The following is a 13,896-nucleotide window of genomic DNA, read 5'->3' on the forward strand; positions in this document are numbered from 1 at the left end:
ACAGTGGCGTAACGACCGCAGCATCATTGGTCCAATTACAGTGGGTAAGTTTAGGGTTAAGGTTCGGTAGTGAGGCTAACATACAATGTTTAGTCTGTCTTTGTCAAATAGGATGGCTTCAGAGGTCATTTCAATGGAGACTCTCCCTGCATGGACTCCCAACCTGGCAACCCCATAATGCATTGTAACGCCTAAAAACTGAATTATAACACATTAATAAATGAGCTATTATTCTTTAAATTATTTAATTTAAAAAGAAATGATTAAGTTAATTAGAAACACTTAATGTAAGTGTTACCTAACACTTAAATACTATCAAAACATATCAAAAAAGGACAAACTGACCGAAAAAACATAGCATCAACCTTGTTGTAACACATCATCTAATTTATTATTTCTTTTAGACAACGTCCAAAGTGGAAAAAATACAATGACACAGAGCTGACGAGAAAATTAAACCCATGAAGCGTCATGCCCAAAAAGGAAACCACACCAGTGGACTTAAAGGGAAACGATCACAATGTTCAATATTATCTCTCTATGTGCATATGCTGTGGGCATGATACTCTGTTAGCCGCTGTAATACTGAGCGGTCTTCTGTGTGTTTCTCTGAAATGCCAGCAAATGTATGCGGAAAAGTGTCCAAATGTTCAACCTGTGCACCTGCAAAATCCGTCCCCCTTTGCTTACCCTCACTCTCCCAAACCTCTTCCCACCACCGTTCCACAATGCTCCAGTTTCAGCTCTAATTTTAGTGAGCCCCTCTTTTCTTCTGAATAAAAAAAACACACCACCCAGAACAACAAAAACAATCACAGGGCCGAGTCTGAGAGTGACCCCGTCTGTTCCCTGCAATGGGGGTTTGACTGCGTGACAGTAGGGATACAGAGCGGTTCAGCCCCTGAGGTTTCACCTGCCAAGCAAGCCCTAATGTCCTGCACGGTGAATGGCTCTCATCCCCCCACAATAGCAAAACAAACTGATTAGCCAAGTGACTTCCTAATTGCCTGCTGGTCCTACAGGGGACCCAGTGTTGTGGGGGCCTCATTCAACAGACGTAGCGAACTCCTATTAACGCCCTGGCACGCAATGCCCTGAATGCCACGGTTCCTGTTTCCCTCTCTCTCTCTGTCTCTGCAGTTATGCCCCCGGTTTGACTCAGCGGGCACAGAAGCAAATGTGCCCTAGGATACTTATTTCTTCATTATCAATACAAACACACACACGGTTCATTAAAAGTATGTCTACTCAAACGATTATTTTAAAGCCCTAGTGTTAAACTCGTATCCCAGTTTTGCCACTAAAACTTATGACGGGTCAAACCTCCTCCTCTTCCACTGTCTGTCCTGACCTCAGCTTCGCGATCACCTGTCAGAAAAAGAGAGGCAAAGAGGAAATTAGAGAGGAAGTCAGAGTCTCACAGCTCCTAGTGAAACAGCAGTTTGTGTCGTTCACTGAGGACGGTCGTCGTGTGTCACCACGCTGGCCTCGACGGTTTCAGTGATGAGCACGTTACCTCTTTAAGCTGGGTGATCTCTTTGCTGTCCAGGTTCCTTTGAGCGTTGTTGGTGATGGCTCTCACTCTCGTTGCATAACTGGGGGTTGTTGGGGGTTCAGGGAGTTTATAGAGTTGCCGTGTTAGAGTTCAGAGTTTGTCTTGACTTTGTGTGTGAAATAAACTTTCGTGTACCCCCGCAGCCTCGCACCCACCCACACACACACACACACCATGTCCCCCTATACTTGTGGGGACCCCTTATTGACTACATTCATTCCCTAGCCCTTAACTCTAACCTTAACCATCATAATTACATGCCTAACCTTGACCCTTACCCCAACTTTAACCCTTACCTTAACTTTAATCTAATCCTAATTCTAACCGTAACCCAAAACCCAAGTCCTAACCCCAAATTAGATCCTTTTCCTCATGAGGACCCATAAAATGTCCCCCACAAGGTAGGTGGTTTCAGGTTTTTGTATCTTAATGGGGGACAGAAAAACCGGGTACACACACACACACACACACCATGTCACCCTATACTGTGGGGACCCCTCATTCCCTAGCCCTTAACCCTAACCTTAACCATCACAACTACATGGCTAACCTTAACCCATGTGCTAATCCTAACCTTAACCTAATCCCAATTCTAACCTTAACCCAAAACCCAAGTCCTAACCCCAAATTAGACCCTTATTCTCATGAGGACCCATAAAATGTCCCCACAAGGTAGGTGGTTTCAGGTTTTTGTATCCTAATGAGGACATTTGGTCCCCATTAGGATACAAAAACCTGGTGTACACACACACACACACACACACACTCTCTCTCTCTCTTTCTCTCACTGGCTTACATGAGTGACGTCATGGTATCGTCAAGGTTGCACTCTGATGGAGAGATGTTGACAATCATGAGTGTTTTGGCGTTGCCCCCCAAAGAGTCCTGCATGACCTGGGATGGATGAAATAGTAAGTGCAGAGTACACGATGGATTTAGCAACAAGGATCGTCGTTTTACATCGCAATATGTGTGATTCACAACTAAAAGTGAGCAAGCTGCATCTTCTTCGTTCGATTTAAACTCTGATTCTGTGGTGGTAAGTAATTCATTTGATACATTTTCAACTCTGAGATCCCTTACACTGAACACTATCATCATGCAGTACATACATTTACACACGTCATCGTCACCGTATTTAGTAAAGAAGGACGGTGCTTTGATTAGGGTCAAAAAGAAAAGTGCTCCGGTCTTTTTCGTAACCTGGGTCAATTTGCTGTTCCTGTAGGGGACGTGGGGAAGCTCGGAGGACAGAGCTGAGATCACATCACCCAGGGCACTCAGAGACTTGTTTATAGAGTTTGCTTCCTAAGTGAAAGAGGGGAGAAAGAGAGCAGAGGAAAAAGGAGAGGAGAACAAGGAGCAGGGAAAAAAACGGAGTGAGGAAAGGTCCTTGGAGGGATGGGGAAATGAAAAAGGATGAGACGCTTGCAAGATAATTACTAGTCAGGCAAAATATATTTCTAATGCTTTTTTTCCCCACATCCGGTCAGTCATGACGTTAACCAATCAGTTCGAAGCGTCGCTAGGTCAATTAAAACGTGACAAGCTAGCAACCTTGAGCTGGTGGTCCTTGGCACCAGTCTTGGCTGCTCTCTCACTGCCAGCCAGGTCTACGAGGCTCAGCTTCCCATAGCTCACACTGTCGTTGGTCAGATTCCTGCTTTCCACCATGATGCCAACAATGAGGTGGGAACGGGAGCTCTCCACGTTCATCTCTGCAGAGACACAAACAAGCTCATCAAATAGTGCGATCCTGTTAATGTTGTATATTCAGTATAGCATCCTGAGTAGCCACTGTAGCCTGTTGTATGACATTCAGTTTGTGACTATAATGTTGGTATAAGTCTTATATAATGTAAATAAATTATATAGACCCCCCCCCCAAAAAACCAACAAACTAACACCATCATTCTCCAATCAAAGAAGGTTGAATCAGTTCATCTGGATACAATGTCTACTGACAAGTGTCTGTCAATAAACATTGTATCCAGATGAACTGATTCAGCCTTCTTTGATGTTCTTGCCTGGATTATTGAGCATGCATCAAGACAGCTATACCTTCTAGCTTGCTACTTCGGAAAGATGGCGTTAATAAAAAAAAAAGATAAAACAAAACAGGACACATTAGCGAGGTGCACGTGTGTCCCTCATTCCTAATGAACACTCAAATATCCATTCCAGTCATGAAAATTCAGACAATTACACCCCATTTACACCAGGTATTAAAATGTGATCTGTATCCAGATATGTTATCTGGATAATAAACAATCTGGTCTTGCCTTTGCGTTTATACCTGTTTTGTTTTTTGATGTTCCCCCTTTTTTCCACAATCGAACCTGGCCAATTACACCACTCTCCATAGCCGTCCTGGTCGCTGCTCCCCCCCTCTGCCAATCCAGGGAGGGCCACAGACTACCACATGCCTCCTCCGATACATGTGGAGTCGCCAGCCGCTTCTTTTCACCTGACAGTGAGGAGTTTTGGCCAGGGGGACGTAGCACATGGGAGGATCACGCTATTCCCCCCAGTTCCCCCTCCCCCCCGAACAGGCACCCCAACTGACCAGAGGAGGCGCTAGTGCAGCGACCAGAACACATACCCACATCCAGCTTCCCACGTGCAGACACGGCCAATTGTGTCTGTTTTAAATGCGCTATATAAATAAACTTGACTTGACTTGACAACCACTGTAGGGACGCCTGACCAAGCCGGAGGTAACATGGGGATTCGAACCGGCGATCCTCATGTTGGTAGGCAGTGGAATAGACCGCTACACTACCCGGACACCCGCTAAGATCACCAGAAATGCTATTACTGTACCACCTGTTTCTACTTTTTCTCTGTCGAGGAAGGAGTCATTTTCGACATTTTTCTGTTAGGAGCAACCAGAAAATAAGACCAGCCCTGTTTGCAGCAACTGCATTAGCGGCTACTGTAAATGCTGCGACAGTGAACCCGGTCTCTGTGGATGAGAGAGGATGGAGGACATTGACGCTGCGTAGGCACGGATGCCAGCACGTTGTACGGACTGCATTTACACCTACACAATGTGAGCCAGACTACCTCCAGATGTGGTCAGGCGGAGCCGATCACATCCCGATCATGACGCATTTACACCTTGCATTAACATCCGGATAACGTGTCCGCATACAGATCGCATTTTAATTCCAGTTACACATCTAACCATAGGTTTCGTATTTTTCTTAGCCGGTCACTTTATTAGCCGTGTTAACTTGCATATTCGTCCATTTTGTGCAATCATAATGATGCTCCACATAGTAAATTTGCAAGACTAGCAGGCCAGGACCAACCAGCTGCTACAAGTCAGCTAAGCCCCACATCGACCATGCATGACCTTTGTGTATCTATAAAACAATGTTTCTTCTCTTTCTCTGCTGACATCACACTTTGGCTCCTGTCCCGTCCACCACTCAGTCCAGTAATGATGTACCTAAACACTGTTCCCTCACACTGACTGTAACTAACACAATTAATCCAAACCAGTTAGCAGGGGACTGTTTGAACTGGACGGCATGGCACGGTATATGCAGCTCACTGGTGGCAGAGATGTGTCGGTTGGCGCAGGCCTGCTGGAACAGAGCGTAAAGCTCCTGGGCGCTGGAAGCCTCCTTTGTCTCTGCTCCTTGGGCGAACACAACCCCCTTTCTGTTCCTCTTGATCTCCACACGCCTGGGCGGACCATGGGACTGGACCTGTGCATGGGCCTCACCAGCCAGACTCACAAAGAGGTCCTGGAGCCTGTCGTTGTACAGCTCCAGCATGTAGGCTGAAACCTGCGCAAGAGGTAGGACGCATGAAGAGCAGAGAAGGATGAAGGGGAAAAGGAGAGGAGGCGAGAGAGTTAACGTGAGGTCGAATGTTAGGATGATAGCAAGCGCTAATATGAGGAGTGAGAGAAAGAGAAAAACCTGTTGTACAAAACAGGAAGTTATCATATCTTCCTGTTCTCCATGTTAACTGAAGTGATTTGTGGGATGTATTAAATCATTTTTTTATTCATTAAGTGTAGTTCATAAATTTCCTAATCTGAACACTTTCAGCTTCATAGCTTACCTTGAATTCAAATTTGGTTCTGTTCTCCTGTATGATATCAAATATAGCCGTAAAAGCTCTGGGCATGATGCCTGGGTTTCTCTGCTCCTTGTCCCCGACTATGGTGAAGGTCTTCCCCGAGCCTGTCTGGCCATACGCAAAGATGCAGACATTGTAACCATCGATGGCAGACTGGATCAGTCTGTGAAGCCGAGAAAAAAAATGTTCACCACAATATTTTGTGGGGATTTTGAGCTGAAAGCGTTCACGTTTATGTCGATTCCTGTATCACAGTAACCACAAGTAATAACAAGTAATATGTTCTAGATAGACAGACAGACAGATAGATAGATAGACAGATACCGTGCATTATTATTGTGTATAGTATTATAATGAATTGTGGTATATTCCATATGATATGAACAATTTAATTCAAATCTGGGCTGACTCCAAAACCCTTTGGGGCCCTCTCTCTGGTGGGTACACTTAAATGACAAAGTGGCAGTACGTTGTAATAAATCTTTGGCCTCGGGGGGGAAAGTCTAGATTAATTTGAGTTCTAAGATGAAAAAGCAGCAAAAAAAAGCTCTTAGATGATCGGTCCACATGGTGTGCATTACTATGTCTAAGAAAACGTTTTAAAGGCCTGCCCTAGATGGTTAGCGCCACTTCCTGGTCTTCATCCCACTTAATTCCTTACATGAATCCCTGGGTATGTAGTCTGAACAAATGCACTTATCATAAGGTGCGAAAAGCGTCACCTGCTGGAGTCCTGAAACAGGTCTTCTTGGGAACTGTCTGTGCTGAACACCTTGTCAAACTGGAACTCCCGCGGCCCCCGGGGGGTCTCCACGATGACGGAGTAATCATCCAGCTTCTCCACGACCGAGGCCTCATCCTGAGCTGCCTCAGCTCGGTTTTGTGGTCGAATTCGGCAGAACACCCGAATTTTACCTGAGGGGGGGCTAAAGAGTGAGAGGCCTAAACTAAAGAGGCACATCGTTCCCACTGACTAAGCAGGTTGTAGTTATTTGTACCTTTCATGTCTTCCACCATATTGTAGAACTTCTTCCTCATTGTCCTCTCTGAGGTGTAGTTCTCGATTACCTTCTTATTTTCTTCTTTCATGTGCTTCAACTGACCAAAAGAAGAAAAAAAAAGCATGACAAACGAGATGTGCCCAAAAAACACAATTTAGCCAGCAAAACAAACGACATTCAAACAACATACCCGAGAAGAGCGCTTGAAATTTTGAATTTTCTGCAAAAACAAACTCTCTCAAGCCTTGAGAAAAGGATTTTGTTTTGGTGTCTAATACAAAGGCAGGCTGGGGGTGGTGGTGGTTGGGGGGGGGGGGGGTTACCACTGGTACCCCAGAAACCTCAGTCAGCCTCACCTGATCTTGCAACAGGAGGAGCTGCTGTCCAACAGTCTTCACTCCGTCTGACGAATGGATTCTGCCTCTTCCCAGGATGCTGGCCAAGTCTGATGCCGCTTCACAGTCTGGTTTAGAAAAAGGAAAGAAACGGAAACAACTGGCGATGTCCGACTAGCGATGCATCAGATGACTCTTCAGCCAGATCTACCAGCAGCACAGCGGTGTACAAGCTGTGAAAGGCTAATATATGGGAGTCAGTGTTGAGGTCTGAATATCAGGTGAGATCAATTCTACGGACTCACCAGTGGTTGCAGGGACTTCACCTGTTCGGATACAATCTAAAGCCATCTGAACAATCTCATGCTCCCTTACTTTCTCCTGTAGCAAGGACAAGCCGGACTCACATTCTTCTGAGCTACAGTGGAACAAAATGGAAGAAATGCATTTTCAAAATTGTAGTCCATATGTAGGTGTGCTCCTGTTTGACTTGGTTTTAAGTACAGTTCTAGGCCTTATCCATGCAGGCACAATCAGAGAGGTCTATTTTCATTTCCTTATTCAAAGCCGATGATTGCCTGCCCTAATTAAACGTGGCTAGGCTAACCAGTGAGAGGCCAACATGTATATGCGCTATCTTTGTGATTTCCGACCTATTTTGGCTGTCGTTCTCATCCCCGTTGGGACTGCGATCTGCTGCGGGCATCTGCGGATGATCCAGTTTGTCTCTGGCTTGAAGCAAAGCAGCTTGATTGTCTTCAATCATCTGGTTCAACAGAGTTCTGGTCTCAGCCGGCGCACTGCATAGTATTACGTGAGCCTGAGGAGGAAAGTCATGCAGTCATTTGGTAAAAATAAAATACACTGCAGACACTGATGAAAAATGTGTTTCTATGATAAAGGGAATGAATAGAATAATAAAAAAAGGAAAATTGATCCTACAACTCCTGTGACTCATGCCTCGGACACGCCAGAATTTAAGATGACAGGATGCAGTTCGAAGTTGGACTGATGTTGAAACACTGATATTTTCCAACATCACTTATTGCATCAGTCATCATGCATTTTGTACTCTCTCTCTCTCTCTCTCTCTCTCTCTCTCTCTCTCTCTCTCTCTCTCTCTCTCTCTCTCTCACTCTCTCTCTCTCTCTCTCTACCGAAAAAATAAATAAATAAATAAACAGAAGGTAGAATTTAGTTTTTCTGCTTTCTCGTTTTGAAAAAGCACCCGCTAGTTCAGCTTCTCTCGGTCGATCTTTTTATTTTTATGATACCCATAAAGTCACCAGACCCCCTTATATTTACATACTGCCTTTCAGATCAAGTCATCAGATATGAAACGCTGCCCAACCTTTGCTTTAACTTGTCAATCAGAGGTCAGCTCAAGAATATTAATAAGGACTAAACCACTCCTTCGGGGTTCCTGAGAGAAGTGAGAACAACTGTGAATAAAGGTTCGTAAAAACTCAATATCGGTCATTTGCAAATAAAACGTTGTTTTGTTATGACAAGTTCACGCTTTTTTACACATGACAAGTTAAATCTGTTACCCGCTTGGCTTGAAGTGCCCAGTGTTGTGCCGGCGGAGAACTGACTGGGCTCACTCACTAAGTTGTGTGTTACCTTGTGTATGACAGTGGACAGCAGAACCGTGCAGGCTGGCTGCTGGATGGGAGGAAGGGGGCTCCTCTCTGCCTCCAGCAGCTCAGTGATCTCTCTCTCCCTCTGGTACAGACTCTCCTTCAGCTCCTCCAGACGAGCTTTAGCCCCCTCTAGTGGTATGTCTGGCTCATTGCAGGCCTGTGGATGGAACCACACTATTAAACCCCCCAGATTTATATTAACCTCAACTTTAACAAATTGAAATGCAAAGTCACGTGCCTGGGCTTACATTGTTAACCACTTCAAACATGTCCTCTTGTAAATCACGACTAAAGATAACTTTTTTTAATTAACGGTTGAGAAAAATGATCAAAATGGGCAGATATGATCAACACGCCACTGTGGCAACTACATCCAACCCACCACAGGTTGTTGGGGTCCTTTGTTCTCTGAGGTTTCACCTTCCTGAGTGGCTTCCTGTGGCTCCTCCTCCTTCGATGACGTCATCAGCATCTCTTGGACCCTCCCCACTTCCTGCCTGGCCATCTGCAATTCCTGCAGCGCTGCTCAATAACATGGAAAGTTTACTATGGGTTTATAAAAGCCACACATATGCACGCATGCGCGGACACACAAACACACACACACACACACACACACACACACACACACACACACACACACACACACACACACAGACTCACTAGAGGCCTGGTGGCTGTGGAGGAGGTCTAGCCTGCTGGAGAAGAGCTCTAGCATTTTGCTCTAAAGTGGGGGGGGGAAAAATGGAGGAATTGGTGTGCTGTAGGCAAGCCAGAAGGGGGCGTCATAATTCAGGAGCGGGTATAAGTGATGTCTCTGGTGCAATTAGGCAACCTTTTCTCTGTGCCACTGCAGGGCCTCTTCTCTGCTCCTCTGTCTCTCGGCTCTCTGCTCCTCCAGCAGATGCTCCTTCTGTGTGGTCAAGGCCTGCAGAAAATTAAGACAGGAGGGCAACTGTGTCCGTGAATGTTGGAGGTGTTCTTCACATGAGAAAGGACGGCGCTGGTTTCATCGTTTATATATATATATATATATATATATATATATATATGGGAGGAGTAGTGAAAGGAGGAGAGAATAAGGACATGAAGCGACAGGTTGAACGGGAGTGGTAACACTAAGTATAGCTACAGAAAGGGAAGAAGCTTCTGAATGTGCAGTGACCATGACGCTCTTCTCCCAGCCCGTGTTCCTCCTGTCCACCTTCTCCTGGTAGATGTCAAGGATCCTCCTCAAAGCATTCAGCTTGTTGTGGTGGTGAGCTCTGAGCTTCTGGACAGTCTGCTCCTAAACACATGATGCAGCAGATCCTGAAGTGTGCACCGCCGCTACAGCGTGCTCGTTCAAAGACGCACGCATACGTACACATGCACATGTGCAAGTCTACACTACATACCTGCAAATACACACCCATACAAACACACACACACACACACACACATTTCCTAACCTGGTTCTCACGTACTGCAGTTTGAAAGTTTCCCTCTAGCTCCTGTACCATTTCCAGGTGTCTGGCTTTCATGGCCGCCATGTCCTCTGCTATCTGTATAAACACGAACATATACACAAACATGTGTATATACACAAGCCCAGACATTTTTAACTGCCAGCATGCCGCCACATCATCACTTTATTAAAGCAGAGGTATTCTTCATGACCAGAAGTGCTGTCTATGCTCTGTTCAAACGTATAGGTCTTATGTTAAGTCTTTCATTCATTATCCAACCCGCTTATCCTGCTCTCAGGGTCACGGGGATGCTGCAGCCTATCCCAGCGGTCATTGGGGTGGCAGGCGGGGAGACACCCTGGGCAGGCCGCCAGGCCATCACAGAGCCGACACACACACATTTCGACCTCACCTGACCTACATGTCTTTGGGCTGTGGGAGGGAACCGGAGCCCCCGGAGGAAACCCACGCAGACACGGTGGAGAACATGCAAACTCCACACAGAGGACGACCCGGGACGACCCCCAAGGTTGGACTACCCCGGGGCTCGAACCCATGACCTTCTCGCTGTGAGGCGACCCCGCTAACCACTGCGCCACCGTGCTGCCCCGTAGGCAGGTAGGGTAATGTCAGCATGGCAAAAAAAACAAAACAGCAACTGTTAAACTCAAATGCAGCCTAGTGCATAGTGATTTGGCCCTTTTAAATCAGTTTTTATTTTAAATAAATCAGCCATTTAATGCCCAACATTTACTGTAACACTATACATTAATTACAATGAAACACACCCTGGAATACATGTGATGGACTGGAACCATGAAGACGCAGCTGTGATGTGACTTGCTGCCTACAGCGAGGCCGGTGAGGAGTCAGGCTGCTGCGGATTCGTGCATAACGACAAGACATTGTGATGTACCTGTAGTAAACAGGAACATTCACTTCACATGAAAAACGTGTTCTTTCCCCACTCCCCCCCCCCCACACACACACACACCCGATGATACAGATTTGTCTTTGCTCACAGCCAGAATCCATGGTGGACATAATAAATGGTCTCTAGGGGCCACCGGGAACATCGGGACAGCCATGTGAGCGAGCGAGAGGAGAAACATGGCACATCTCCAAACAATATCTGCACTGTGTCCTCATCTCCTCCAACTAAACAACAGCCAAATATAGCCTCAAGTCAAAAGTTGTTTTGTTTTTTTTCCCCAAAAAGCTAAAGACTGTTTCCTTCATTCTGGCTGAGCATATCTACTATATTAGATTAATTTTGAAGAGTGGGGGGGGGCATCCACATCAGTGGATATAGATGTTATACAGTGTTTATGGGCGGAGGAGTTTATGGGTGGAGCAGTGGTTAGCACGGTCTCCTGACAGCAAGAAGGCCCTGGGTTCGAACCCCAGAGTAGTCCAACCTTGGGGGTCGTCCCGGGTCATCCTCTGTGTGGAGTTTGCATGTTCTCCCCGTGTCTGCGTGGGTTTCCTCCGGGGGCTCCGGTTTCCCTCCACAGTCCAAAGACATGTAGGTCAGGTGAATCGGCCGTACTACATTGTCCCTAGGTGTGAACGTGTGTGTGTGTGTGGGCCCTGTGATGGCCTGGCGGCCTGTCCGGGGTGTCTCCCCGCCTGCCACCCAGTGACTGCTGGGATAGGTTCCAGCATCCCACAACCCGAATCCGAATAAGCGGCTTAGATAATGGATGGATGGATGGATGGACAGTGTTTATGTCTACTATTCTGACTTCAGCTGGTACCACAGCTTCACATTGCTCTGTACCGACCTCTTCCTCACCAGCACTGCCGGTGAAATGAGAGCGGAGCATTGCATGTGATTATTTTTACCTGAGTGATGCAGAGTTCAGCGGACTCATAGGGAATGTAGATTTTAACACCTTTCGACCTATCAGGTCCCTGGTCCACCTCACTCGTATTTGACAGCTGAGACTCTGAAAAAGGAATCAAAGAAAAGTAATTTCAGATCAGACAGAGATGTGTTTCAATCATCCTCCTTTTTCAACTCTGCTCAGTGTATGTTATATAACAACTAAAACACATCTGGTTTGGTTTGTGTCGGCCCGGATTAGGACATGTCTCACAAATTTAAATGATGATGGCAGGAATTAACATATTTCCAATTGACGTTATCCCCTTTTTTTTCTCCCCATTTGTATCTGGCCAATTACCCCCACTCTCCCGAGCCGTCCCGGTCGCTGCTCCACCCCCTCTGCCGATCCGGGGAGGGCTGCAGACTACCACATGCCTCCTCCCATACATGTGGAGTCACCAGCTGCTTCTTCTCACCCGACAGTGAGGAGTTTCGCCAGGGGGACGTAGTGCATGGGAGGATCAAGCTATTCCCCCCAGTTCTCGCCCCCCCCCAGAAAAGGTGCCCCGACCCACCAGAGGAGGCGCTAGTGCAGCAACCAGGACACATAGCTACATCCGGCTCCCCCCCCCCCGCAGACACAGCCAATTGTGTCTGTAGGGACGCCCGGCCAAGCCAGAGGCAACAATGGGGACTCGAACCGGCGATTCCCATGTTGGTAGGCCGCAGGGAACAGAATAGACCGCTACGCCACCCAGACGCCCTTGAAAAGCATTTTTGCTGCTCAATTCGTTCAAACACAGCTCGTGTGAGCAGCCGGGCTTTATCAAATCCGGCAAAACCAAGCCTTTCTCCGGTACTCTATATTCTGTCCAAAATACCCCCCCACACACACACACACACACACAAAGACCTCTCCTTCTCTTTACAGCACCTCGGTCCACCTCTTGGCAAGGAGGCCTCCTGCGATCGGCCCCGATCCAGCGACGGAAATCAGCCCATTTCCTCAACCACGGGGCCTTGTGACGAACCACCGCTTGAACGAGTAAGCAGACATGGTGTGTTGATGAACGTGCATGTCAGTGGGGGGGGGGGGTGTAGTAATGAGCTGAGGGAGAGGCAGCTTTCTCCCCTCTAATCGCTGAATGTGGCGACTGTGCAAGGGTTGTAAAACTACCGCTCCCAGATCAGCTGATAAACGGCACATTAACGGGGCTTCGTCCTCTTAATCCCCCCTACATGAACAACAAGTGAAGTATCCCTCCGGGTTTGTGATTTGCGGTTTTCCCCGTCTGCTATCTTTGTAATAAAATCTCAAAGTTGTGACCAGGCTTATTTTTAGGCAAAGTCTAACTCCACACATGAGCTGGACTTTAGACGTGGCTAAGGAGTTGGAGATTGAGGTGGTGTGTGTTATAAAAACACTCCTCTGTGCACACAAGCTCTCTGCAGCAGTCTTGCAGAGCCTTGACGTGGAGTTTAGGGTGAATCCACTTCCAGAGTCTACGTCCTATATGCTAGTTTCTGCAGCTTCAACACGGGTCCTCTCCCCGAGGACCACAGCCAAGACTAATCCCTTTCAGCATCCCCCCCTCCTTTTTCACCGTCTCTGGAAAAAGTACATTAACTATGATGTGTTGATATTGTTTGTTTAGTTTGTTTGTTTGTTTGTTTGTTTTCTCTCTCTCCCCAATTGTACCCGTCCAATTACCCCACTCTTCCGACCAGTCCCGGTCGCTGCTCCGCCCCCTCTGCCGATCCGGGGAGGGCTGCAAACATGGTCTCCTCCGATATATGTGGAGTCGCCAGCCGCTTCTTTTCACCTGACAGTGAGGAGTTTCACCAGGGGGACGTAGCGCGTGGATCACGCTATTCCCCCCTCCCCCCCTGAACAGGCGCCCCGACCGACCAGAGGAGGCGCTAGTGCAGCGACCAGGACACAGACCCACAACCGGCTTCCCACCTGCAGACACGGCCAATAGACTCTGCAT

The 13,896-nt window shown here is 47.1% G+C and overlaps 1 protein-coding gene across 1 annotated transcript; it reads right to left on the minus strand.

Moving 5' to 3' along the window:
• Positions 1–372: 372 nt before the first annotated feature.
• On the minus strand, positions 373–13,896 carry si:dkey-96l17.6 (uncharacterized). Its single transcript, XM_056279959.1, has 20 exons — positions 13,869–13,896; positions 11,923–12,026; positions 10,081–10,173; positions 9,795–9,917; positions 9,465–9,557; positions 9,293–9,353; positions 9,012–9,151; positions 8,610–8,786; positions 7,640–7,806; positions 7,292–7,404; positions 7,008–7,114; positions 6,649–6,748; positions 6,373–6,565; positions 5,633–5,813; positions 5,115–5,352; positions 3,113–3,273; positions 2,759–2,863; positions 2,352–2,449; positions 1,517–1,595; positions 373–1,368 (listed from the first exon to the last, which is right to left on the minus strand). Exons 1-20 carry the CDS (start codon positions 13,894–13,896, stop codon positions 1,318–1,320), a joined length of 2,412 nt encoding a protein of 803 aa, XP_056135934.1. The 3' UTR covers positions 373–1,317.

The sequence above is a fragment of the Lampris incognitus genome, chromosome 1 (assembly GCF_029633865.1).
Source record: "Lampris incognitus isolate fLamInc1 chromosome 1, fLamInc1.hap2, whole genome shotgun sequence".
NCBI lineage: Eukaryota > Metazoa > Chordata > Actinopteri > Lampriformes > Lampridae > Lampris > Lampris incognitus.

Bases quoted from the DNA above. Each gene is read 5' to 3' on its own strand.
- si:dkey-96l17.6 (XM_056279959.1), bottom strand. From the start codon at position 13,896: ATGCAGAGTCTATTGGCCGTGTCTGCAG. The intron at 10,174-11,922 runs GTAAAAATAATC...GTGTTTATACAG, and splicing joins CTGAACTCTGCATCACTCAG to ATAGCAGAGGACATGGCGGC. The intron at 3,274-5,114 runs GTGAGCTGCATA...GTGTCTCTGCAG, and splicing joins CCGACACATCTCTGCCACCA to AGATGAACGTGGAGAGCTCC.